Source organism: Amblyraja radiata, chromosome 1 (assembly GCF_010909765.2).
Source record: "Amblyraja radiata isolate CabotCenter1 chromosome 1, sAmbRad1.1.pri, whole genome shotgun sequence".
Taxonomy (NCBI): Eukaryota; Metazoa; Chordata; class Chondrichthyes; order Rajiformes; family Rajidae; genus Amblyraja; species Amblyraja radiata.
Genome location: NC_045956.1, coordinates 28,086,392 through 28,110,443, shown reverse-complemented (window position 1 = coordinate 28,110,443; position 24,052 = coordinate 28,086,392). Strand labels below are relative to the sequence as shown.

At 44.5% G+C, this 24,052-nt stretch overlaps 1 protein-coding gene across 2 annotated transcripts in view; it reads left to right on the top strand.

Annotated features, from left to right (window-relative positions):
• klhl2 (kelch like family member 2) overlaps positions 1-24,052 on the top strand; it is a 134,649-nt gene that overhangs the window by 11,006 nt on the left and 99,591 nt on the right. Inside the window, exons 1-3 of one of the 2 annotated variants that reach the window (XM_033019100.1) lie at positions 12,726-12,737; positions 15,990-16,115; positions 20,713-20,819. In XM_033019100.1, the coding sequence (XP_032874991.1) occupies positions 12,736-12,737; positions 15,990-16,115; positions 20,713-20,819 (235 nt within the window). In that variant the 5' untranslated portion in view covers positions 12,726-12,735. Of the gene's footprint in view, positions 1-12,725; positions 12,738-15,989; positions 16,116-20,712; positions 20,820-24,052 lie in introns of those variants that run through there. The other variant, XM_033019091.1, reaches the window with a different exon arrangement.

Sequence of the window (24,052 nt, the reverse complement as noted above, 5' to 3'; positions counted from 1 at the left end):
CGGGTGATGAAGAGCATGGCAATTGCCAGTGAGGCATTGCAAAGAAACAGGGTTGGAAAAGGACAACTGCATGATAATGTGAAATGTTGGAAGAGCAATTTACCCGCAGTTGGGGAAACTTGCCCTTCATTCCAAAAGTTGCAAGGTTCCTCAATGGAACATAAGGTTGTTGTAATTCGAGTTGGGCCTGAATATCCCACTGGAGGAGCCACCGAGAGAACGAGGGTAGGATTGTGTTTTTGAGTGGCGTGGAAGCACAGGATCACCCTGCAGTTTGAGCGCTGTGCTCCACGGAGTAATCATCCTATCTGTGTTTGGCTGAAGAATGGTCTCGACCCAAAACATCACCCATTCCTTCTCTCCAGAGATGCTGCCTGTCCTGCTGAGTTACTCCAGCATTTTGTGTCTACCTTCGGTTTAAACCAGCATCTGCAGTTCCTTTCTACACATTCCAGGAGATATCTTTGCCTCCTAACTTGCTTACAGCTCATTCTCCATCTCAGAATAAGGGTTGAAATCTTTTTCTGAGAGATGATAAATGTATTTCATGTTGAAGAAATTGGATTGTGGCTTTTATGGTGATGATGTTACTAGGCTGGTATTCAGAGGCCTCATCTGGGGCCCACTGTGATGTCTGAGGAATTCAAATACTGTCAATTAACAGGGTTGGAACATAAAAACTGGCATTATTAATGGTGATGGTGAAATTCCCAACTGAGCAAAAGACCACAGGGTTTATTAATCTAAAATGCATACCTCCAGATTCAGGGACAGTATCTTCCCAGCTGTAATCAGGCAACTGAATCATCCTAGCATAACTAGAAAGCAGTGCTGAACTATTGTCTACCTCTTTGGAGACCCTCGGACTATCTTTGATCGGACTTTGCTGGCTTTACCTTGCACTAAACATTATTCCCTATCATGTATCTATACTCTGTAAATGGTTCGATTGTAATCGTATTGTCTATCCGGGAGACAAAAATGCAGGAGAAACTCAGTGGGTGAGGCAGCATCTATGGAGCGAAGGAATTGGTGACGTTTCGGATCGAGACCCCTCTTCAGTCTGAAGAAGGGTCTAGACCTGAAACGTCAACTATTCCTTCGCTCCATCGATGCTACCTCACCCGCTGAGTTTCTCCAGCATTTTTGTCTACCTTTGATTTCTCCAGCATCTGCAGTTCTTTCTTAAACATTGTCTTTCCGGTGACTGGTTAGCACGCAACAAAAAGATTTTCACTGTACTTCGATACACATGACAATAAACTAAACTGAACTGAAACTATTTGGATACGGAGATGCACCCTTTTTAGAAACATAGAAACATATAAAATAGGTGCAGGAGTAGGCCATTCGGCCCTTCGAGCCTGCACCGCCATTCAATATGATCAGTTTTTAATTGGTATAAAGTTTCTTCAAACCCACAACAATGTAATTTATCCTTGTTTGCCCACTGAAATGACCTGCAGCTCAGAGGCAGTAATGCAGGTCTTTATGGTGATACTGTCTATTTTGGTTTGTTATTCTCTTACATGATGCAAGCTGTTTCTCGTATTGTGAGTACTAAAGTGGAAAAAAGCATGTCTCCTAACAAGATTGGTTATTTGAAGCTTCTCGTACCATTTTGCTACAAAGGTCTTCGATAACAATCAGGATTCTACCAAGATAATGCTGACCATACAGTGTGGAAACAGGCCCTTCGGCCCAACTTATCACACCGACCAACATGTCCCATCTACATTAGTCCCTTCTGCCTGCGTTTAGCCTACAACACATCTAAACCTGTCCTATCCGTGCACTTGTCCAAATGTTTCGAAAGAGTTATGATACTATCTCCTCCCGGCAATCCTTTCCATATACCCATCACCCCCTGTGTGAAAAAGTTACTTCTCGGATTCTGATTAAATCTTTCCCCCTCACCTTAAAGCTATATCCTTTGGTTCTTGATTCCCCTACTCTGGGCAAGAGACTGTGCGTCCATCCGATCTATTCATCTCATGATTTTGTACACCTCTATAAGATCACCCCTCATCCTCCTGCGCTTCAAGGAATGAATCCTAGTCTGCATAACCTCTCCCTATTGCTCGGGTAATATCCTCGTAAATCTTCTCTGCACTCTTTCCAGCTTGACGACATCTTTCCCGTAACATGGTGCCCAGACTGAACACAATATTCCAAATGCAGCCTCACTAAAACCTTATATAACTGCAACATGAATTTCCAACTTCTATACTCAATACTTTGGTGGACGAAGGCCAATGTGCCAGAAGCCTTTTTGATCACCCTGTGATGACATTTCAAGGAGTTATGTACCTGCACTCCTAGATCCCTCTCCAGAGCCCTACCATTCACTGGGTGCATCCTGCCCATGTTAGTGCTCCCTAAATGCAACACCTCACATTTCTCAATAGTAAATTCCATCAACCATTCCTCAGGCTACCAAGAACCTGCTGTAATTTTTGACAATCATCTTCATTATCTACAATACCACTCGCTTTTGTGTAATCGGCAAACTTGCAAATTATGCCATGTACATTATCACCCAAATCATTGACAAACAGTAATGGGCCCAACACCAAACCCTGAGGAACACCACTAGTCACAGGCCTCCTGACCGAAAACCAACCTTCCACCACCACCCTAAGCTTCCTTACATTAAGTCAATTTTCTATCCATTCAGTTATCTATCCTTGGATTCCATGCTTTCTAACCTTCCAGAGCAGCCTATCATGCAGAACCTTGTCGAATGCTTTGCTGAAATTCATATATACAACGTCTATAACCATATAACCATATAACAATTACAGCACGGAAACAGGCCATCTCGGCCCTACAAGTCCGTGCCGAACAACTTTTTTCCCTTAGTCCCACCTGCCTGCACTCATACCATAACCCTCCATTCCCTTCTCATCCATATGCCTATCCAATTTGTTTTTAAATTATACCAACGAACTTGCCGCCACCACTTCCACTGGAAGCTCATTCCACACCGCTACCACTCTCTGAGTAAAGAAGTTCCCCCTCATGTTACCCCTAAACTTCTGTCCCTTAATTCTGAAGTCATGTCCTCTTGTTTGAATCTTCCCTATTCTCAAAGGGAAAAGCTTGATCACATTAACTCTGTCTATCCCTCTCATCATTTTAAAGACCTCTATCAAGTCCCCCCTTAACCTTCTGCGCTCCAGAGAATAAAGACCTAACTTATTCAACCTATCTCTGTAACTTAGTTGTTGAAACCCAGGCAACATTCTAGTAAATTTCCTCTGTACTCTCTCTATTTTGTTGACATCCGACCAAAATTGTACACCATACTCCAGATTTGGTCTCACCAATGCCTTGTACAATTTTAACATTACATCCCAGCTTCTACTGCTCTGCATTCATTGAAGATCTTTCCTTCAAAGGGAAAATTGTATCTCTGAATATATTTTAAACGTTGACTTCTGCTTGATCAGTAAGGTTACCACAGATAGCCTGGAATGTGAGGTTACAATTAGACCAGCCACTATCGTATTAAGTGGTGGAGAAAGCCTGAGGGACCAAGTTGTTGCTCCTCTCTGATTTTATATGCTCGGAATCCAAGAGGATATTGTGAAACATTACAGGTCTTAACTTTAACGAGGCTGTATATGGAGTATTGTACGCAGCTCTGGTCTCCCATTACACAAAGAATGTGGAGTTCTGTGGAGTGGGTGTAGAATAGATTTACAGAATGATGCGTGGATTAGAGGGTTTAGCTATAAAGAGAGGTTGTGCAGACTTGGATTGTTTTCTCTAAAACGCTTGATGTCATGGGGGCATCTGATTAAAGTATATAAAATTATGAGAGACATTGAATTGGATTGAATTTGAATGGAATATTTTATTGTCACGGGTGACAGTGAAAATTTTTGCTTGCGTATCCAAGGTATGCAAATAGTCACCACCTAAAGGGCACTGACAAAGTTACAAAATATCCTTGGATCTCCACCCTCCCCGAAGCCTGGTCCTCCTTTGATCTTCTTCCCTCCCCCACCCCCACCTCAAATCACAGCGGTTCCCACTTCCCTCCAGGTCCACCTTTGTTCTCCCCCCTCACAGTGGCCCCCCCCCCACGCCGGGTTCTCCTTTGTTCCTGGCAGCGCAGCCTCCATCGACCCAGGCTCATAGATAAGGTGGACGGTGAGAACCTTTTTCCCCAGGGTGGAAATGCCAGCCCAGGTGAGGGTAGCTTTAAGGGCCTGTCCCACGAGCATGCGACTCCATGCGGCAAGCACGACCTAAAGGGCTGGTCCCACCAGCATGCACCTGCATGCGGCAAGCGCGACCTAACGTGGTCGCTGGAGCCGTACGGCCTCGCGGGGCCTGTCCCACTTCGATCACCGGAGCCGTATGTAGTTGTGCAGAGCTGGTCCTGACAACGCGCGGGGCTCCGAAAAACTGACCGTGTTCAAAAATTCCTGCAGCCGCCTCGACGTCGTACGTCACGCGCGAACTTCTCGCGGACTTCGCTCGAACTTCATGTCACTCACTCGACCTCCGCGCGGCCCCCGCTTCTGGTTTGGTCGTGCTTGCTGCATGCAGGCGCATGCTGGTGGGACAGGCCCTTTAGGTTGCGCTTGCCGCATGGAGTCGTATGCTCGTGGGACAGGCTCTTTAAGGTGAGAGGGGGAAAGTTGAAAGGAGGTGTGCAGGGTAAGTATGTTACATGGGATGGTGGGTACTGGGAGCCCGCTGACAATGGGGTGGTGGAAATGGATATGATCATAGCATCTTTGAGGCTTTTCAATAGGCGCCTGGAAATGCTGGGAATGGAGGGATATGGATCTTGTGCAGGCAGAAGCTGTGCGGTAGTTTTATGTTCTATGTTCTAAGTTACGTGGACAACAAACAATGAATTCCAAAGCGGACATTTAGGGAGTCAGCAGCTGGCAGGAAGAGGAGTACGTGCAAAGGTAGTTTAATTGCAGGAATGAATGTTGTGTTTCAAGTTTATGTAGTAATTTTAAAAATAAGGCTGATTGTTGTGTAACAGATGCCAACACAGACAAGTGTTACTGGGTGTGCATGCACTATGATGGTTGCTTTGTTTGATTACAAAGTTGTAAGTAGTGGAATTTGGGCAGAATGGTTAAGTATGAAAAGTGTCTGAGGCTTTTCGTCATGTTTTCAGTCAATCTGAAACGCCGGCCATTCCTTCTCTTCAGAGATGCTGCCTGTCCCACTGAGTTACTCCAGCATTTTGTGTCTATCTTTGGTTTGAACCAGAATCTGCACTTGCTTCCTACACATAGTTTGTCTGTGTTCAGGCAGAGATGGCAATGGCTTGAGGTGAAAGTAGCGGTCCTGGTTCTGGTGAAGAAATGGATTTGGTAGATCAGCCTCGGGTTCAGAATGAAGCAGCACTAATGAAACTCTGGCTAAAGCCCAAGACAGTGGTGCAGGAGGGTGGTGGCAGCAACAGTAAGATATAGTTTGGAGTGGAGCACATGGGTAATACCTCTTAACAAAATTGATCAGTTGTCAGAAATTCCGGTACTAAGGATGTCTGGTAAGTAGACCAATATTGAACTGGAGCTTCAGTTTCTTCAGCAGTCAACATTTGTGGGAGAATCTAGGACCAGAGTGCATAGCCTCAGAATTAAAGGACTTTCTTTTTAGGAAGGAGATGAGGAGGAAATGCTTTAATCAGAGGGTGGCGAATCTGTGGAATATTTGCCACGGAAGACTGTGGAGGCAAAGTCAGTGGATATATTTAAGACAGAGATGGATAGATTCTTGATTAGTATGGGTATCAGAGGTTGTGGGGAGAAGACAGGAGAATGGGGTTAGGAGGGAGAGATAGATCAGCCATGATTGAATGGCGGAGTAGACTTGATGGGCCGAATGGCCCAATTCTGCTCCTATCACATGATCTTATGATTTATGAAAGGGAAATTACAATAAACAAAGGTGAAGGTAGACAAAAATGTTGGAGAAACTCAGCGGTGAGGCAGCATTTATGGAGAGAAGGAATAGGCGACGTTTCGGGTCGAGACACTTCTTCAGACTGATGTCGGGGGGGTGGGAAAAAGAAAGGAAGAGACAGAGATGGTAGGCTGTGGGAGAGCTACGGGGAGGGGAAGGAGGGAGAAAGCAAGGACTACCTGAAATTGGAGAAGACAATGTTCATACCTCTGGGGTGTAAACTACCCAAGCGAAACTTGAGGTGCTGTTCCTCCAATTCGCGCTGGGCCTCACTCTGGCAATGGAGGAGGCCCAGGACAGAACGGTCGTATTCGGAATGGGAGGGGGAGTTGAAGTGCTGAGCCACCGGGAGATCAGGTTGGTTATTGCAAACTGAGCGGAGGTGTTGGGCGAAGCGATCGGTGAGGTTAGAATGAACAGAGTAGACTGGTGAACTAGTGTATTTAAATTTACAGATATTATTGCAAAAAGGTTAGTGCACTTTATGGAAGCGAATACACTAGTGGATTGGTTGACTGACAGACACAATATTTGAAATCTGGAATGTACGTGCCATTTTAATGTTGGAGTGTAATAATGATATGCCCTAGCGATTGGCTGGGCCTCCAGATGTTCCTAATGTACGTCAATGATTTGGATGTGGGGATTTGGTGTAATATAAACTAATTTGCAGAATATGCACAGCCAGGTGGCAGTGCAGATGCCGAGGAGAATCCAGAGAGACTTTGGAGGGATATAGATGGGTTAGTGAAATGGCAAGCAACTGCAGACAACACAGGTTGAAAAACGAACTCATCCACACTTTGTAGAAAAGTTGGGAAGGTGAGATACATTTTTAACAGTGACCACGAAGGATGTTCAGAGAGAGTTTAGTATCCCTGAGGTGAATCGCTGGAAGTTAACTCGCAGACATAGCAAGCAGTTCAGTCTGTCAGCTTTAATTGCAAGAGGATTTGAGGATGAGCGCAAAGATGTCTTGCTGCAATTGTATTAGACACTGGGGAAACCAGAAATGGAATATTGTGTAGAGATCCTTTGTCCATCTGAGGTAAGATAAACGAACAACATTGGAAGAAGTGCAATGAATGTTCAGTGGATTGATTCCTGGTGTTGTTTCCGAGGACCTTGAATGTACATATACTTAGTGTTTAGAAGAATGAGAAATGATTTCATTCAAATGCACAAAATACTTACAGGGCTCGATAAGGTAGATGTAGAATTGATTTCCCATGGTTAAGGTGTCTAGAATCAGGAGTCAATCTCAAAACAAGAACAGCACAGAATTGAGAAGACGTTTCTTCACCCAAACTAGAGTAAATCTTTGGGATTCTGTACCCAAGGCCATAGATTCTTTCGTCATTAAATACCTCAGGAATGAGATTGATGGATTTTTAGATCTTAATTTTTCAAGGAGTAAGGGGTTAATGCAGGAAAGAGGTATTGGGATGAGAGGCATTGTTGAGTAATGGAGTAGGCAGAAGAAGCTGAGTGTCTTATTTGCATTTTTGTTCCTTTCCTCTATCTGGATGGTCACTTCTGTGACTATTATATTCATTTCACAATGGTAGCGGTAAAGGTCTGGGCCATAGTTGGTTCATATGATTATATGGTCTTGGATGGAAGAGAAATACACTTTGTGCATGTGTTTTAAAACCTTAGATTCACTTCCATTCCTTCTGGTCCTTGGCAAAGAAATTGAAAATTGAATCAAATGTCATCTTATGGTTTATAGCAATACTTGCAGATGGCGCAGCAGTAGAGTTGTGTCTCACAGCGCCGGAGACCCGGGTTCGATCCCGACTATGGGTGCATATCTGTACGGAGTTTGTGCGTTCGCCCCGTGAGCGTGTGGGTTTTCACAGAGATCTTCGGTTTCCTCCCACACTCCAAAGGCATACAGGTATGCAGGTTAATAGGCTTGGTGTATGTGTAAATTGTCCCTAGTGTGTGGAGGATAGTGTTCATGTGCAGAGATCGCTGGTTGGTGCGGACCCGTTGGGCTGAAGGGCCTGTTTCCGTGCTGCATATTGAAGCAAAGCTAAACACTGAACAGGGAATACTACATCCAATGAGAATAGTATATATGCGATTAAATCCAAATAATATGATTAGAAGATAAACATTGGTTTTCTTTTTGCCAGGTATTATGAGACTTGGGTTCGTACAATGTCACTAACATTGTAGAGATGTCCCAGGGTGATTCCCGTAACTGACGTGAGACAAAATACAATATGGAGCCACGTATATGTATCGGGCTGCATGGCCAAAAGCTTGGTCAAAGTGGAATTTAAAACACAACCTTGATGGAAGAATGATCCTTGGGCAGCTTGGACATGACCACCATGGATGACAGAAACATTAGGGATGGACGACAATGTACAAAATGCCCAGAAAAACGTACAGGAGACTGGAACTAGTGAAGACCAGTGGTCAATAGTTCAAGAGGGTTTTATTGTCATGTGTTCCTGATAGGCCAATGTAATTCTTGCTTTGCTTTAGCACACCAGAACATAGTAGGCACGAATACTGAACAGATCAGTGTGTCCATATACCATTGCATAAATATATACATACATGAATAATTAAACTGATAAAGTGCAAATAAACAGATTATTGGCTATTAATGTTCAGAGTTTTGTCCGAGCCAGGTTTAATAGCCTGATGGCTGTGGGGAAGTAGCTGTTCCTGAACCTGGTCGTTGCAGTCTTCAGGCTCCTGCACCTTCTACCTGAAAGTAGTGGGGATATGAGTGTGTGGCCAGGATGGTGTGGGTCCTTGATGATGCTGCCAGCCTTTTTGAGGCAGCGACTGCGATAGATCTCCTCAATGGAAGGGAGGTCAGAGCCGATGATGGATTGGGCAGTGTTTACCACATTTTGTGGTCTTTTCCGCTCCAGGGCGCTCAAGTTTCTGAACCAAGCCACGATGCAACCAGTCAGTATGCTCTCCACTGTGCACCTGTAGAAGTTAGAGAGTCCTCCTTGACATACCGACTCTCCGTAATCTTCTCAGGAAGTAGAGGCGCTGATGAGCTTTCTTTATAATTGCATCGGTGTTCTCAGACCAGGAAAGATCTTCAAAGATATGCACGCCCAGGAATTTGAAGCTCTTGACCCTTTCCACCATTGACCCGTTGATATAACGGGACTGTGGGTCCCCATCCTCCCCCTTCCAAAGTCCACAATTAGTTCCTTGGTTTTGCTGGTGTTGAGGGCCAGGTTATTGCGCTGGCACCATTTGGTCAGTCGGTCGATCTCACTTCTGTACTCTGACTCGTCCCCATCAGTGATACGTCCCACAACAGTGGTATTGTCAGCGAACTTGATGATGGAGTTCGCACTATGACGGGCTACGCAGTCATGAGCATAGAGTGAGTACAGCAGGGGGCTAAGCACGCAGCCTTGAGGTGCTCCCGTGCTGATTGTTATTGAGGCTGACACATTTCCACCAATACGAACTGACTGTGGTCTGTGAATGAGGAAGTCGAGGATCCAATTGCAGAGGGATGCGCAGAGACCCAGTTCTGCGAGTTTGGTAACCAGCTTGGAGGGGATGATTGTGTTGAATGCCGAGCTGTAATCAATGAATAACAGCCTGACATATGAGTTTTTGTTGTCCAAGTGGTCCAGAGCGAAGTGGAGAGCCAGCGAGATCAACTGACCATTGATCTGTTGTGGCGGTAAGCGAACTGCAGAGGGTCCAGGTTTTTGTCGAGGTAGGAGTTGATTTGCTCCATGATCAACCTCTCAAAGCACTTCATCACCACCGGCGTTAGTGCCACTAGCCGATAGTCATTGAGGCAAGTCACCTTGCTCTTCTTGGGCACCGGTATAATTGATGCCCTTTTAAAGCAGGTGGGAACCTCAGACCTCGGAAGTGAGAGGTTGAAAATGCCCGTAAAAAATCCAGCCAGTTGGTACTCACAGGTTTTTAGAACACGACCGGGTATACCATCAGGTCCAGGTGCTTTTTGAGGGTTCACCCCTCTGAAGGATTTTCTGACGTCGGATTTTGTGACTGTGACTGAAATACCATCACAGCGAATGGGGGCTTGAGAAAGCACATCGGTGTTCTCCCTATCAAAGCGTGCGTAAAACGCTTTGAGCTCATCAGGGAGTGATGTTTCGCCGACATTCGAGCTGCCTCCTTATCTCGCCTTGTAGGAGGTGATTGCATTGAAGCCCCGCCACAGCTGCCGAACATCTGTCTCATCCTCCAGTTTGGAGCAGAAGTCCCTTTTGGCCTTTTTGATCACCTTACTAATGTCGTATCTGGAATTCTTGGTCACATAGAGTTGTGCATCCACTAAATAATTGTGTGATATTTACATTTTTGCTGATACCTTTCAGAGCCCTGGTTTCTGCTGGGCAGTTATGGCGATAAAGATGATCAATTTTAATATTTTCAGCTGAATATGTAAAAAGGCAGTGGTTGGTCCTACATTTGAACTTTTTTACACTGCCGTACATACACTTTTTGTCTGGTTGTCAAGAGTTGTTAAGGGGCTTTGCTAAGGTAACACCAAACATTTATTTTAGATGTCTTGGTTTAATTTGGTTTTGAATTGCAAGGTATTGGGACAGGGTGTTTACACTGGACAATAGGCCCAGGGGAGTATTGTAGAGCAGAGGTATCTAAAGGTACTAGCACACAGTACCCTGAAAGTGGCGTTGCTGGTAGGGTTGCCAACTTTCACACTCCCAAATAAGGGATAAAAGGTCAAAATAAGGGACAAATTCCCGACGGCAATTCGTTGACTGACTCGGCCGTGGCTGGGTGAATGATGAGTTGGCCTGGGTGCTGGACTGCACACAAAGCCCAGCCGGCGGGCCAGCTGAGGAGTTTTGGCCCGGGCACTGGGCTTTGCGCACAACATCACACGCAAAGTACGGCACCCCATCCAACTCGTGAACCGATGATCGGGGCCATGGGCGAGGCGCTGCTGATGCACCCCATGGGTTGCACTACAACGGGACGGGTTAGGTGGGGTTGGACGCGGTGCTCCGACCCGACAGTCCCCTCGACCTGAGTAGTAGCCGTCAAATAGGGACAAGGGCGGTCCCGTATGGGACAAACCAATTTAGCCCTATATACGGGATGTCCCGGCATAATTAAACGGGACAGTTGGCAACCCTAATTAGAGAGCAGAGGCATCTAAAATTACTAGCATACAGTATCCTGAAAGTGGTGTTGCAGGTATTTACGGTGGTGAAGAAGACTTTTAACATGTTGACCTCAATCAGTCATGGAATTAAGTATTGAAGTTTGGAAGTGGTGTTACGGTTGTACAAGGTGTGGGTGAGGCTACACTTGTAGTATTGTGTTCAGTTTTAGTCATCCAACTATTGGAAAGAAGGCATTACGTTGGAAAACGCACACAGCCAATTTGCAAAGATGTTACCATGGTCTCAAGGGCCCGAGGGTGAAGTTGGCTGGCTAGGACTTATTCGTTTGAAGGCAGGAGACTGAGGCATGATCTTACAGAGGTACATAAAATCATGGGGGTCAGAGATAGGGTGAATGCACAAATTATTTTTCCCAGGGTAAAGGAATCAAGGACAAGAGAGCATAGATTTAAGATGAGAGGGGAAAAGTCTAATAGGAACCTGAGGGACCGCTTTTTAACACAGAAGGTTGAGGGTGTGTGGAACCAGCTGCAACAGGTAGTACTGGTGGCGGGTCCAGTAACAGCATTTTAAAAACATTTAGATGGATTTGGAGGAATATGGGCCAAATGTGGACAAATGAGACTAGCTTAAATGGGGTATCTTGGTTGGCAAGGATAAGTTGGACCGAATGGCCTATTTCCATACTCTATGACTATTTCACTAGCTGCAGATGATGGTCACCACTGTAGATAGACACAAAATGCTGGAATAACTCAGAGGGTCAGGCAGCGTCTCTGGAGAAAAGGAATAGGTGACGTTTCGGATCAAGACCCTTCTTCAGTCTGAGAGACAGGAGAGAGGGAAACTAGAGGTATGAAAAGGTACAGAATGCATCACAGCCAACACCGATGACTAAAGAAAGGTGGAGCCCACAATGGTCCATTGTTGGCTGTGGAAGAGGAGGTGATAATGAAGGGATACAAACAGTGAAACTAGCAGGATGAGAGAGGGACAAAGAGAGGGTTGCAAGGGTTACTTGAAATTAGAGAAATCATAATGGGCCTATTTTCAGCGACTGCATAATGGGCGCTGTTTTCAACGACTGCCGGCACCCGTCATAAGTCATTGCAGGTCGCCGAATAATTTCAACATGTTGAAAATCCAGCGGTGACCAGAAAGATGCTACGACTCTTTTGGCGACTGCGGAGGCTACTAACGACCATACAGGTGGCACCCTGGCGACTTGTCGCGGGGTGAATCCTGTATGGTCATGAATAATCGCCCAAAGAGTCGTACCTTGTTCTGGTTGCCGGGTTTTCACATGTTGAATGTTTTCGGCAACCTGCAACGACCTATGACAGGTGCCGGCAAGTCGCTGAAAAAGTTGCGTAAGTGGGACAGGCCCTTAACTCGTACCGCTGGGTTGTAAGCTGCCGAAGTGAAATATGAGGTGCTGTCCCTCCAATTTGCGAGTGGCATTACTCTTGACAGTGGAGGAGGCCCAGGTCAGTATGGGAAGGTGAGTTAAAAGGTTTGGCAACTGGGACATGTAGGCCAAGGTGGACTGAGCGAAGGTGTTCATTGAAACGATCACCCAGTCTGCACTGATATATAGGAGTCTCGCTGTTATATATGGGGTCCACACCTGGATAGGATATTTTGGAGTCCACAGTGGATACAGTAGATGTGGATACAGGAGGAGGTGCAAGTGAACGGCTGCCTTACCTCAAAGGACAGTCGGGTTCCTTGGATGGAGTCAAGGGAGGAGCTATAAGAACACGGGTTGTATTTCCTGCGGTTGCAGGGAAAGGTACCTGGGGAGGGGGTGACTTGGGTGGGATGGGATGAGTCAACCTGGGAGGGAATGTTCTCTGTGGAAAGTGGTGGAGATGGGAAGATGTGACTAGTGGAGAGGTCCCGTTGGTGGTGGCGAAAATGTCAGAGGATTATGTGCTGTATGCAGCAGCTGAAGGGGTGAATGCAGAGGACGAGGGGGACTCTGTCCCTGTTGCGACTGGGAAAAGGGGGAGCAAGAGCAGAGCTACGGGATATCGAGGAGAGGTGTGAGGGCCCCATCTATGATGGAAGAGGAGAACTTCCATTCCCAAAAGAATGAGGACATCTCGGATGTCTGGTATGGAACACCTCATCTAGAGCACAGATGCAATGGAAATTGGGAGTAGGTGACAGTCTATCACCACATTAATACAAGTCAAGTCAAGTCAAGTTTATTCGTCACATACACATACGAGATGTGCAGTGAAATGAAAGTGGCAATGCTCGCGGACTTTGTGCAAAAAGACAACAACAACACCAAACAAACTATAAACACAATCATAAACACACACATATTCTTTTACATATTAAATATTGGAAGGAAAAACGTTCAGTAAAGTTAGTCCCTGGTGAGATAGGAGTTTACAGTCCGAATGGCCTCTGGGAAGAAACTCCTTCTCAACCTCTCCGTTCTCACAGCATAGCAACGGAGGCGTTTGCCTGACCGTAGCAGCTGGAACAGTCCGTTGCATGGGTGGAAGGGGTCTCCCATGATTTTATTGGCTCTGGAGTTGCACCTCCTGATGTATAGTTCCTGCAGGGGGGCGTGTGAAGTTCCCATAGTGCGTTCGGCCGAACGCACTACTAATAATAATAATAATAATAACTTTATTTATAAAGCACTTTAAACAACCGCAGTTGCCACAAAGTGCTGTACATGAGAACTCATGGACAAAAAGTTATTACAAACCATTAAAAAAAACGTAAAACGAAGGACTAAAAAACAGTAAAAATTAAAAGACATTAAAAGCACTAAGAACAGGAGCAATGTCTCAGCCCCCAGTGTCGAAAGCCAGAGAATAAAAATGAGTTTTTAGGGAGGATTTGAAGATGGACAGTGAGGGGGCCTCTCTGATGTGCAACGGCAAGGTGTTCCAGAGTGCTGGAGCAGCAACAGAAAAGGCTCTATCCCCTCTGAGCTTCCGCTTAGACCTTGGTACCTCAAGGAGCAGCTGATCAGCTGACCTGAGGCACCGGGCAGGAGCATATAGGTGGAGCAGCTCAGAGAGGTAAGGCGGGGCGAGCCCATTCAACGATTTGAAAACAAATAAAATAATTTTAAAATGAACTCGAAAGTGCACTGGGAGCCAGTGAAGGGAGGCCAAAATTGGCGTAATGTGCTCCCTCTTTCGAGTTCCGGTTAAAAGGCGAGCGGCAGCATTTTGAACCAGCTGGAGACGAGCCAATGAAGCTCGTGCGACTCCAGAGTAGAGTGCGTTACAATAATCCAGCCTAGATGTAATAAAGGCATGGATTACTGTTTCAAAATGCTGCCGCTCGAGGATGGGCTTCACCTTTGCCAGCTTCCTTAGGTGAAAGAAGCTGGACTTAACCACCGCGCCTATTTGTTTATCTAGTTTAAAATCACCGTCCATCCTAAAACCCAGGTTTAAAACTGTTGGCTTTACGGACAATGCCAGTGGACCCAAGTCAACAAAGGGAGGTTCACGGCAGCCATTGGGGCCAAACAAAATCACCTCTGTCTTTTTTTCATTAAGTCCCAGAAAGTTTAAGGCCATCCAGGACTTAATGTCCTCAAGACAAGACAGAAGTGATTTTAGAGAATAGTCGTCTTCTCTCTGCAGAGCCTTCTTGTCCTGGGCAGAGCAATTCCCAAACCAGATGGTAATGTTTCCGGACAAGATGCTTTCCACAGCCGCTGCGTAGAAGCACTGGAGGATCCTCGGAGACACTCTGAATTTCCTCAATTGCCTGAGGTGGTAAAGGCGCTGCCTTGCCTTACTCACGAGTGCTGAGGCGTGTGATGTCCATGTCATATCCTCAGAGATGTGGACTCCCAGGTATTTAAAACAGCTCACCCTATCCACAGGATCCCCATTTATCCTCAATGGTGTGTACGTCCTCAGATGATGTGCCCTCCTAAAGTCCACGATCAGCTCCTTAGTGTTTTTGATGTTCAAGAGGAGGCTGTTGTCCTGGCACCAGAGTGCTAGATCAGCCACCTCCTCCCAGTAGGCCTTCTCATTGTTGTCTGAGATCAGGCCCACCACCACAGTGTCATCAGCAAACTTAATTATTGAGTTGGATCTGAACCTAGCCACACAGTCATGTGTGTACAGGGAGTACAATAGGGGGCTGAGGACGCAACCCTGGGGCGATCCTGTGCTCAGGGTGAGGGACTTTGGGACTTTGATGTATTCCTTCCCATCTTGACTACCTGAGGCCTGGCGGTGAGAAAGTCCAGGACCCAGGCACACAGGGAGGTGTTGAGCCCCAATTCCAGTAGCTTCCCGGCCAGTCTGGTGGGGACTATCGTGTTGAAGGCTGAACTGAAGTCTATGAACGGCATCCTCACGTAGCCCCCCTTCTGGCTGTCAAGATGAGAGAGAGCGGTGTGCAAAACCTGGGAGACCGCATCGTCCGTGGATCTGTTCGGACGGTATGCGAACTGCAACGGGTCCATGTTGCGAGGGAGGAAGGCGCAGATGTGTTTCTTCACCAGCCTCTCAAAGCATTTCATGACTACCGAGGTGAGGGCCACCGGACGGTAGTCATTCAGACAGGCTGGGGAGGCATTTTTTGGTACCGGTACAATGGTGGAATTTTTGAAGCAGGCAGGGACCACGGACTTGGCCAGGGAGAGGTTGAATATTGTAGTGAGCTATTTCTATTTGTATTGTACTATTGTATTGTACTATTTCTTTTAATGCATTTAAACATTTCTTGAGATTTCTTTTTAACAAAATGATTATTTTTAACTCCATATGAAAACATAGTTCTCAAGGCTGCATATATTAATCAATTTTAACCAGAGTGATTGTTGGCCAGTCTTATTAGGAGCTGAAGCTGACTGAATCGTTATGTATTATCTGTGGACAGGTCTGCTCCCAACAGATAGTTAATCTTGCGTTTTGATTACAGGTGCACAAAATTATGCCAACATAAACGCCATGATCTGAAGGATGATGTTTCTGAGAAACAGTGTCCAGTTACTGTGAATCCTCGTCATATGAAAAAAGCTTTTAAAGTCATGAATGAACTGAGAAGGTATGAACTAATTCTTCTCCGTGGCAGCCTGTCTCTGGATATCTATTGTGGTGCTGGAGGTTGAACTAAATTGTAATGACTGTAAAAACTATTTACAATCCTATCTTCAGGAAATCTGCTTCCAGGTTTAGTATTGAAGATAGACACAAAATGCTGGTGTAACTCAGCGGGACAGGCTGCATCTCTGGAGAGAAGGAATAGGTGACGTTTCGGGTCAAGACCCTTCTTCAGACTATGGCAGCCTGTCTCTGAAGAAGGGTCTCGACCCAAAACGTCACCTATTCCTTTTCCCCAGAGTTGCTGTCTGACCCTCTGAATTACTCCAGCTTTTTGTGTCTATCTTCGGTTTAAACCAGCACCTGCAGTTCCTTCCCACACATCCAGGTTTAGTATTGTCATGCAGTCATGGAGATGACTATTTTTACTTGTTTGTTCCCTCCTTATAATGACATCCACTCTGATCCAGTGGTGTTTTGTGGGGAATTAAGAGAATTAGCTCATTCTGTGCTGCATAGAAGTAACATTTGTAATCTGAACAATTGTCTTGCAAAGATTGTTGTTTATAAGGAATTAAAAATCTTACGTAGTTTGTGTAATCCAAAATGAACTAGTTCTGTGGTGTTTGGGAAAGAACTGCAGATGCTGGAAAAATCAAAGGTAGACAAAAAATGCTGGAGAAACTCAGCGGGTGAGGCAGCATCTATGGAGAGAAGGAATAGGTGACGTTTCGGGTCTAGACCCTTCTTCAGACTGATTGCTGGCTGGAAGGGGGATGGAAAGAAAGGAAGAGGCTGAGACAGTAGGCTTAGTGGGAGAGCTGGGAAGGGGGGACTATCTAAAATTAGAGGTCAATTATAAAATTAGATAAATTGGTGGTGGTGGTTTTCACAGATCATTATCCCTCGATCTTTATCATGTAAAAGAACGTTTACAGCAACAAAATTAACCAGTTTGCTTCTAACAAACGATTTCCTACCTTCTTCATATTACCGTATCTCTATATTCCTGTTTCTTACCCCTCTGATCTTACCTAAACTCTGTTTGAATGCAAACATTCTGCTGAGTTTCATGATATCACGACTCAATGGGAATACAAGCTTCTTTGCCATTTACTGTTGGATTTATGTTGTGGTGTTCTAATATAATATATTATCGAGTGTATTCATAGATGATCGTGTTGATATAAAGTTGAGGTGTTAGGTGAGAACTAAAAGCTGATGTGATTTGGGTGGAGGAGGGATGGAGAGAGAGGGAATGCAAGGGTTACTTGAAGTTAGAGAAATCAATGGGTTGTCTTCTGCCCAAGCGAAATATGAGATGCTGTTTCTCCAATTTGCATTTAGCGTCACTCTGACAATGGAGGAGGCCCAGGACAGAAAAGGTCAGTGTAGGAATAGGAAGGATTTTCGTTCTCACCCAGCAAATGGCTGACAATGGCCCGTTTCCTTTATCGTCGTTACATTTTTGCGCATCTTTCATCCATTTGTTCTATATTTCTCTACATTAACGTCGATATCTCTCGTTTCCCTTTCCCGTGACTTTCGATCCCAAGAAGGGTCTCGACTCGAAACGTCATCCATTCCTTCTCTGCAGACGCAATTTGTGTCTATCTTGATTGTGTTGATATATGATAAAAACCTAAACCTCACGACAGCTAAACCTAATATTGGCGCCTAATTCTGGCCTCGGCAATGCGAAATCTTCTTCATGACGCTTGCAGTAGTTAAATCGTTTTAGTAATCTCCAAAAGATCTCTATTAGCTGAACCCTCAAATAGTATCATTTTTGAGTCAATAAATCAGATCTGTATCATGCTGGGTGTTAAACCTCGGGTTCGGTATCATTCTCATGAGTACTGCATCATTTTAAAGAATCTACAGATTTGCAATTACTTTTTGCCGCTTATGTGTGGGAGAGGAGGCCGGATGGAATAGGCGATCGACTCTTCTGAGCTGCAGACTGCAGTGACTTTTCGCTGGCTATTCTCAGCCCTTGCAGTTCTTTTTCCTGTGCTGCATATTGATAAATAAACGGCAACTGTACCTCCATAGAGGCTACCACCTGCACATGATAAAGGAACTATCTCTATGACAATAATGAAATTCAAATCCAAGATTAACCGGGTCTTGAGTGGGAGAAATTAAATTAAATTAAAAAAAAAGAAATCTTGGGTGACTCATTGACAAAATATGCTTTCCTGGCTGATGCTTTAAATGTTCAGATTCCTTCTATTTCTGCCCCACAACCCAACTCCTTGGGGAAAAAATTGAATTCTTATTGTAACAAAATGTATTCTTAATGTGTTGAGTATAGAAGTTGGGAGGTCATGTTGCAATTGTATAAGACGTTGGTGAGACCGCATTTAGAGTATTATGTTCAGTTCTGGGCACCATGTTATAGGAAAGATGTTGTCAAGCTGGAAAGGGTATGGAGAATATTTACGAGGATGTTACCAGGACTGGAGGGTCTGAGCTGTGGGAAGAGGTGTTGTGTAGGCTGGGTCTCTTTTTCCTGGCGTGCAGGAGGATGAGGGGTGATCTTATAGAGGTGTATAAAATCATGAGAGGAATAGATTGGGTGGATGCACAGTCTCTTGCCCAGAGTAGGTGAATTGAGGACCAGAGGACGTAGGTTTAAGGTGATGGGGAAAAGATTCAATAGGAATCTGAGGGGTAACTTTTTCACACAAAGGGTGGTGGGTGTATGGAACAAGCTGCCAGAGGAAGTACAGTTGTTGAGGCTGGGATTATCCCAACGTTTAAGTAACAGTTAGACAGGTACATGGATAGAGGACAAGTTTGGAGGGATGTGGACCAAACGCAGGCAGGTGGGACTAGTGTAGCTAGGACCTGTTGGCCGGAGTGGGCAAGTTGGACCGAAGGGCCTGTTTCCACACCCGTTGACGATATCTCAAATTTGTGGTATTAAACTGAATGTCATGTGGATGTCCCCTTAATATTCCATATCTAATTGAACAGAAGTATGTATCTGGGGTTATAGCAGTGAGGATTCTATTTGATTTGAATTCTAATTTTTAAAAATATGTCCCAAAAAGCAAGTGTTACCCATGTGTGGATTGAGAACTGCTTTGCCAAATCAGCAAATGCTAGATACACTCAGCAGGTCAGGCAGCATTCGAGAAGAGACTAATTGAATTGATGAAAGATGCCACAAAAAGCTGGAGTAACTCAGCGGGTCAGGCAGCATCTCTGGAGGAAAGGAATAGGAGACGTTTCGGGCCGAGACCCTTCTTCAGACTGAGAGTCAGCGGAAAGAGAAGCGAGGGATATAGAAAGGGAATAGAACAAATAAATGAAAGATAATGCAAAAAGCAACAATGATCACCTTTGCTCAGTCCGTCTGGGCCTACGTGATCTCCCGGTTGCCAAACACTTTAACTCCATTTCCCATTCCCACACTGACCTTTCTGTCATGGGCCTGCTCGGTTGTCAGAGTGAGGCCAAATAAAAATTGGAGGAACACCACCTCATATTTCACTTGGACGGCTTGTAACCCAGCAGTATGAATATTGATTTCTCTAAGTTCAAGTAACATTTGCATCCCCTTTCTTAGTCCCTCCCCCATCCTGGTCGCTGTACTAGTTTCACTGACGTCCTGTTGAATTTCACCGTCTGTATAACACGTTATCACCTAGCCCACAGTCAACAATGGACCATTGTGGGCTCCACCTTTCCTTGGTCATTGTTGCTTGTTTCATATCTTTCATTAATTTATTCTATTTGCCTTTTATATCTCTCGTTTCCCTTACCCTCAGTCTGAAGAGGGTCTCGACCAGAATCGTCACCTATTTATTTTCTCCAAAGATGCTGCCTGACGTGCTGAGTTACTCCAGCCTTTTGTGTCTATCTTCGTAAACCAGCATCTACAGTTCTTTCCTACACAATAGAATTGATGTTTTTTGGGCACTTTGTAAAATACTAACAAGATAGTAGTTATTAATCCATGTTTTTTACATGCAGAGAATGCAAATAAACGAACATGAGCTCCATGTAGTCTTGTTTTAGTTTAGAGATACAGCGTGAAAACAGGCCCTTCGGCCCACCGAGTCTGTGCCGACCAGTGATCCCTGCACATTAACACAAGCTTACACACACTTGGGACAATTTATACTTATACCAAGTATACAACCCCAAGCCAATTAACCTACAAACTTGTATGTCTTTGGAGTGTGGGAGGAAACCGAAGATCTGAAGAAAACCCACGCAGTCACGGGGAAGCATATGAACTCTGTGCAGACAGCACCCATAGTCAGGATCGAACCCTGGGTCACTGGCTCTGCAAGCGTAGTACGGCAGCAACTCTACCGCTGTGTCACCGTGCCACCGTGTTCTAGTGTACATCTTGAAAATAAGTGGGACAGAAAACAATCACATTGTCCCGTTATGTTTTTGACATAACATTCTCTTTAGACGTATTGCAATCACCAACTTCTGCAGACCAACCTCTGAAACCCTGCGACTATGAGTTATTCCACACTTGCTGGTGGGGCTATCCAAGAAGCTGCAGCTATTGATTATGGCATTGGGTTTAATGTTGAGCATTTTCTTCAAATAATCTGCGTTCTGCTCTCTTACAGTCAGAGTCTTTTGTGTGATGTAACACTTGTAGCTGAAGACACCGAGATCCCAGCGCACAAAGTGGTTCTGGCAGCCTGCAGTCCATACTTTCACGCCATGTTTACAGGTATTTAGCACCAGTTGTTTTGTGTGTGATTGATACGGATTTGGGAATTCGGTCCTCTTGCACATAATTTCACACAATTGTTCCTTTGGCTTTTTTTCTCTCTTCTAGTGAAATGTTTTGAATGATGATGTGGACTTTAGATGTTTCCCCATTCGTATAAAATATTTGAAGGCAAAACTGCTCTGCTGCATCTTCTTGGCCATTGCTTCAGAAGTAACAAGGACCAATATTTGATATTGTCTGAGATGCCCTCCATAATAAATCAACCTGTGTATGCATTTTGTCTTCTCCATTTCCCCAGTCCAGGATGTGAATCATTAACTAATAATATTAGCCAACTCAAACATGTGATTTAATCGCTATGCAGAACAGTGGCACAGTGGCTTAGCGGTAGAGTTGCTGCCTTACAGCGCTTTCAGCACCAGAGACCTGGGTTTGATCCCGACTGCGGGCGCTGTCCGTACGGAGTTTGTATGTTCTCCCCGTGACCACATGGGTTTTCCTGTTTGTAGGTTAATCGCTTTTTCAAGTTTGTAGGTTAATTGGCTTTCTATAAATATAAAGTGTCCCTGGTGTATAGGGTAGTGTGAATGTGCGGGATCACTGAACTAAAGTAAACAAAATATTCATGAGTAACGAGTGATGGTAAAGTCATTAAAGTGAATTTGGATGTTTGGTTTTATGATCATATGCTGAGAGGTCCTTTCTGAATTACAGAAGTAATGTTTATCTTCATTGTGAGTATGGGCTTCAGACATTTTGAGCAGTGTTCTTCAGTTCTCAAAGACAAGGTCAGGCCAGTTGCCTGAAGGGTTGACTGAATTGGTATCAATGTAGCTTCAAACTTATTCTGGAAGCTAAGTCTGCATTTAGAGACTCTATCATGAATAATGACAAAAATATATATACTCCTGTGTGCCCTGGTTGTATCCTTGGGCTGTATTTCATCTGGGAAATGGAAAAATAATTGTGCTCACTCTTTGCTATCTTGGAGGCATTTATGTGTTCACTATTTTGCAGTAAATCTGGAGATGGGATCTTGTGCCAAAGCACACATAGTACCAGTGAAGCTACATTGGAACAAGAAGCCCAGAGTTGGAGAGCACTGATTTCTTATATGAATGTAATACTCCATGTACAACATAGAAACATAGAAAATAGGTGCAGGAGTAGGCCATTCGGCCCTTCGAGCCTGCACTGCCATTCAATATGATCATGGCTGATCATCCAACTCAGTATCCTGTACCTGCCTTCTCTCCATGCCCCCTGATCCCTTTAGCCACAAGGGCCACATCTAACTCCCTCTTAAATATAGCTAATGAACTGGCCTCAACTACCTTCTGTGGCAGAGAGTTCCAGAAATTCACCACTCTCTGTGTGAAAAATGTTTTTCTCATCTCGGTCCTAAAGGATTTCCTCCTTATCCTTAAACTGTGACCCCTTGTCCTGAACTTCCCCAACATCCCCAATCTTCCTGCATCTAGCCTGTCCAACCCCTTAAGAATTTTGTAAGTTACAACACAGAGGTACAGTTACTTGCTGACTAGCGGCGAAAAAAAAGAAAGGTGAGCTGCAATAGGGTAATCCTTGTATATTTGATGACTTTCTATAAGGTTTTGTGAAAAGACTCGGACGAAAACATGAAGAAAATGTCATGTGATAGGAGTAGAATTAGGCCATTTGGCCATCGTCTACTCCGCCATTCAGTCATGGCTAAACCATCTCTCCCTCCTGCCTTCTCCCCATAACCTATGACACCTGTACTTATCAAAAATCTCTGCCTTAAAAATATCCGCTGACTTGGTCTCTACAGCCTTCTGTGGCAAAGAATTCCACAGATTCACCACCCTCTGACTAAAGAAGGTCTTATCAGTATTTTGACTTGGAATGATAGTTTAGTATTATGCGTGTGTGGCATAATTGTTCTTCACTGAATAATTGCAGTTGAATATATCCAATTTATTTTATGGAAATTTTTATTTATTTAGGGATTTGGATACTGAAGCCCATTAAATAACTAGTGGCATTAATTTGGTCACAATGTTGTTGATTCCCAATTTAATAACTATATTCCCATTTGGCTAACTTTACATTATTCAGCACTCACTGCAGCAGTTTTGTTTTCTCAACTGTTACTGTACAACTCAATGTCCACTTGTTAGTTTAGTACTGTCTGTAGTGGCAGATTTTCATATCTTTCAGGTAATTAGCACCCTAGCAGCTATTTGGATGAGAATGGGGTGGCTTCTAAACGCATGCGAGCTCACTCACAGGGACCTTCAGAGCTTCTTCTCAGATATGGCTTCAAAACACAGTCTTTTGATGATTAAATGCTTTATTGTTGATAGAAAACAGTGAGATACATCCAAATTTCTTCCGACTCGTTACTACAATCTTCTTCAAACTCCAGCTTATTACTTTAGACATTAGTAAACTCCTCGTGACTCCGTAACACTGGCAAGATCCGCATGATCCCTTCCCCATCGTCTCTCCAAATCTAAAAACTAAACTTCTGCGCAAGCATCTAAGCTCCAAACACGCCCAAAAACGCGTCATAAATCCCACCCACAATATAACGGGCAGTCTAAAATTTAAAGGCACATGCCATTATCAATGACATGCAAAACAGGCCAAATGGCCACTACACTGTCAATTGTGATGAAGACTCTAACTATGGAGTTGAGTCGTCAAGGTGTTGGATGCAGAATGTCGTTTTGATGACAATGCTATTTCAAATTGTTGAACACGTGTCTTCGAACAATCACCCTTTGCCGTATACTCTTAAAATCTTGGCTTGTATTCTTCTAACTGATTGGCTGCCTGTCCCGTTGAGTTACTCCAGCATTTTGTGTCTATCTTCGGGATAGCCTGTTCTGATGGTTACTTGAGCAACCATGTTAAGTGTGGAGAGGGCAATTATCTAGACGAATGGGTGACTTTTTAAAATTCGGTTTTGTGGTTATTCCTGTGTGATCTGATAAAAGAAAGGGTTTAAAGTGGTTTAAAGGATTTAAAGGGTTTCTCTTCTAATATAATATTCTTATGTTTTAGTCTACATCCTTATGGGTGGGCTGGAGAAGGGAAGAGCAGCAGTGTTACATGGTACCTTTTCCTGATGGTTAAGTCACGGTGGCGCAGCGGTAGAGTTGCTGCCTATTGGCGCTTGCTGTGCCGGAGACCAGGGCTCGATTCCAACGAAGGGTTCCGTCTGTACAGAGTTTGTATGTTCTCCC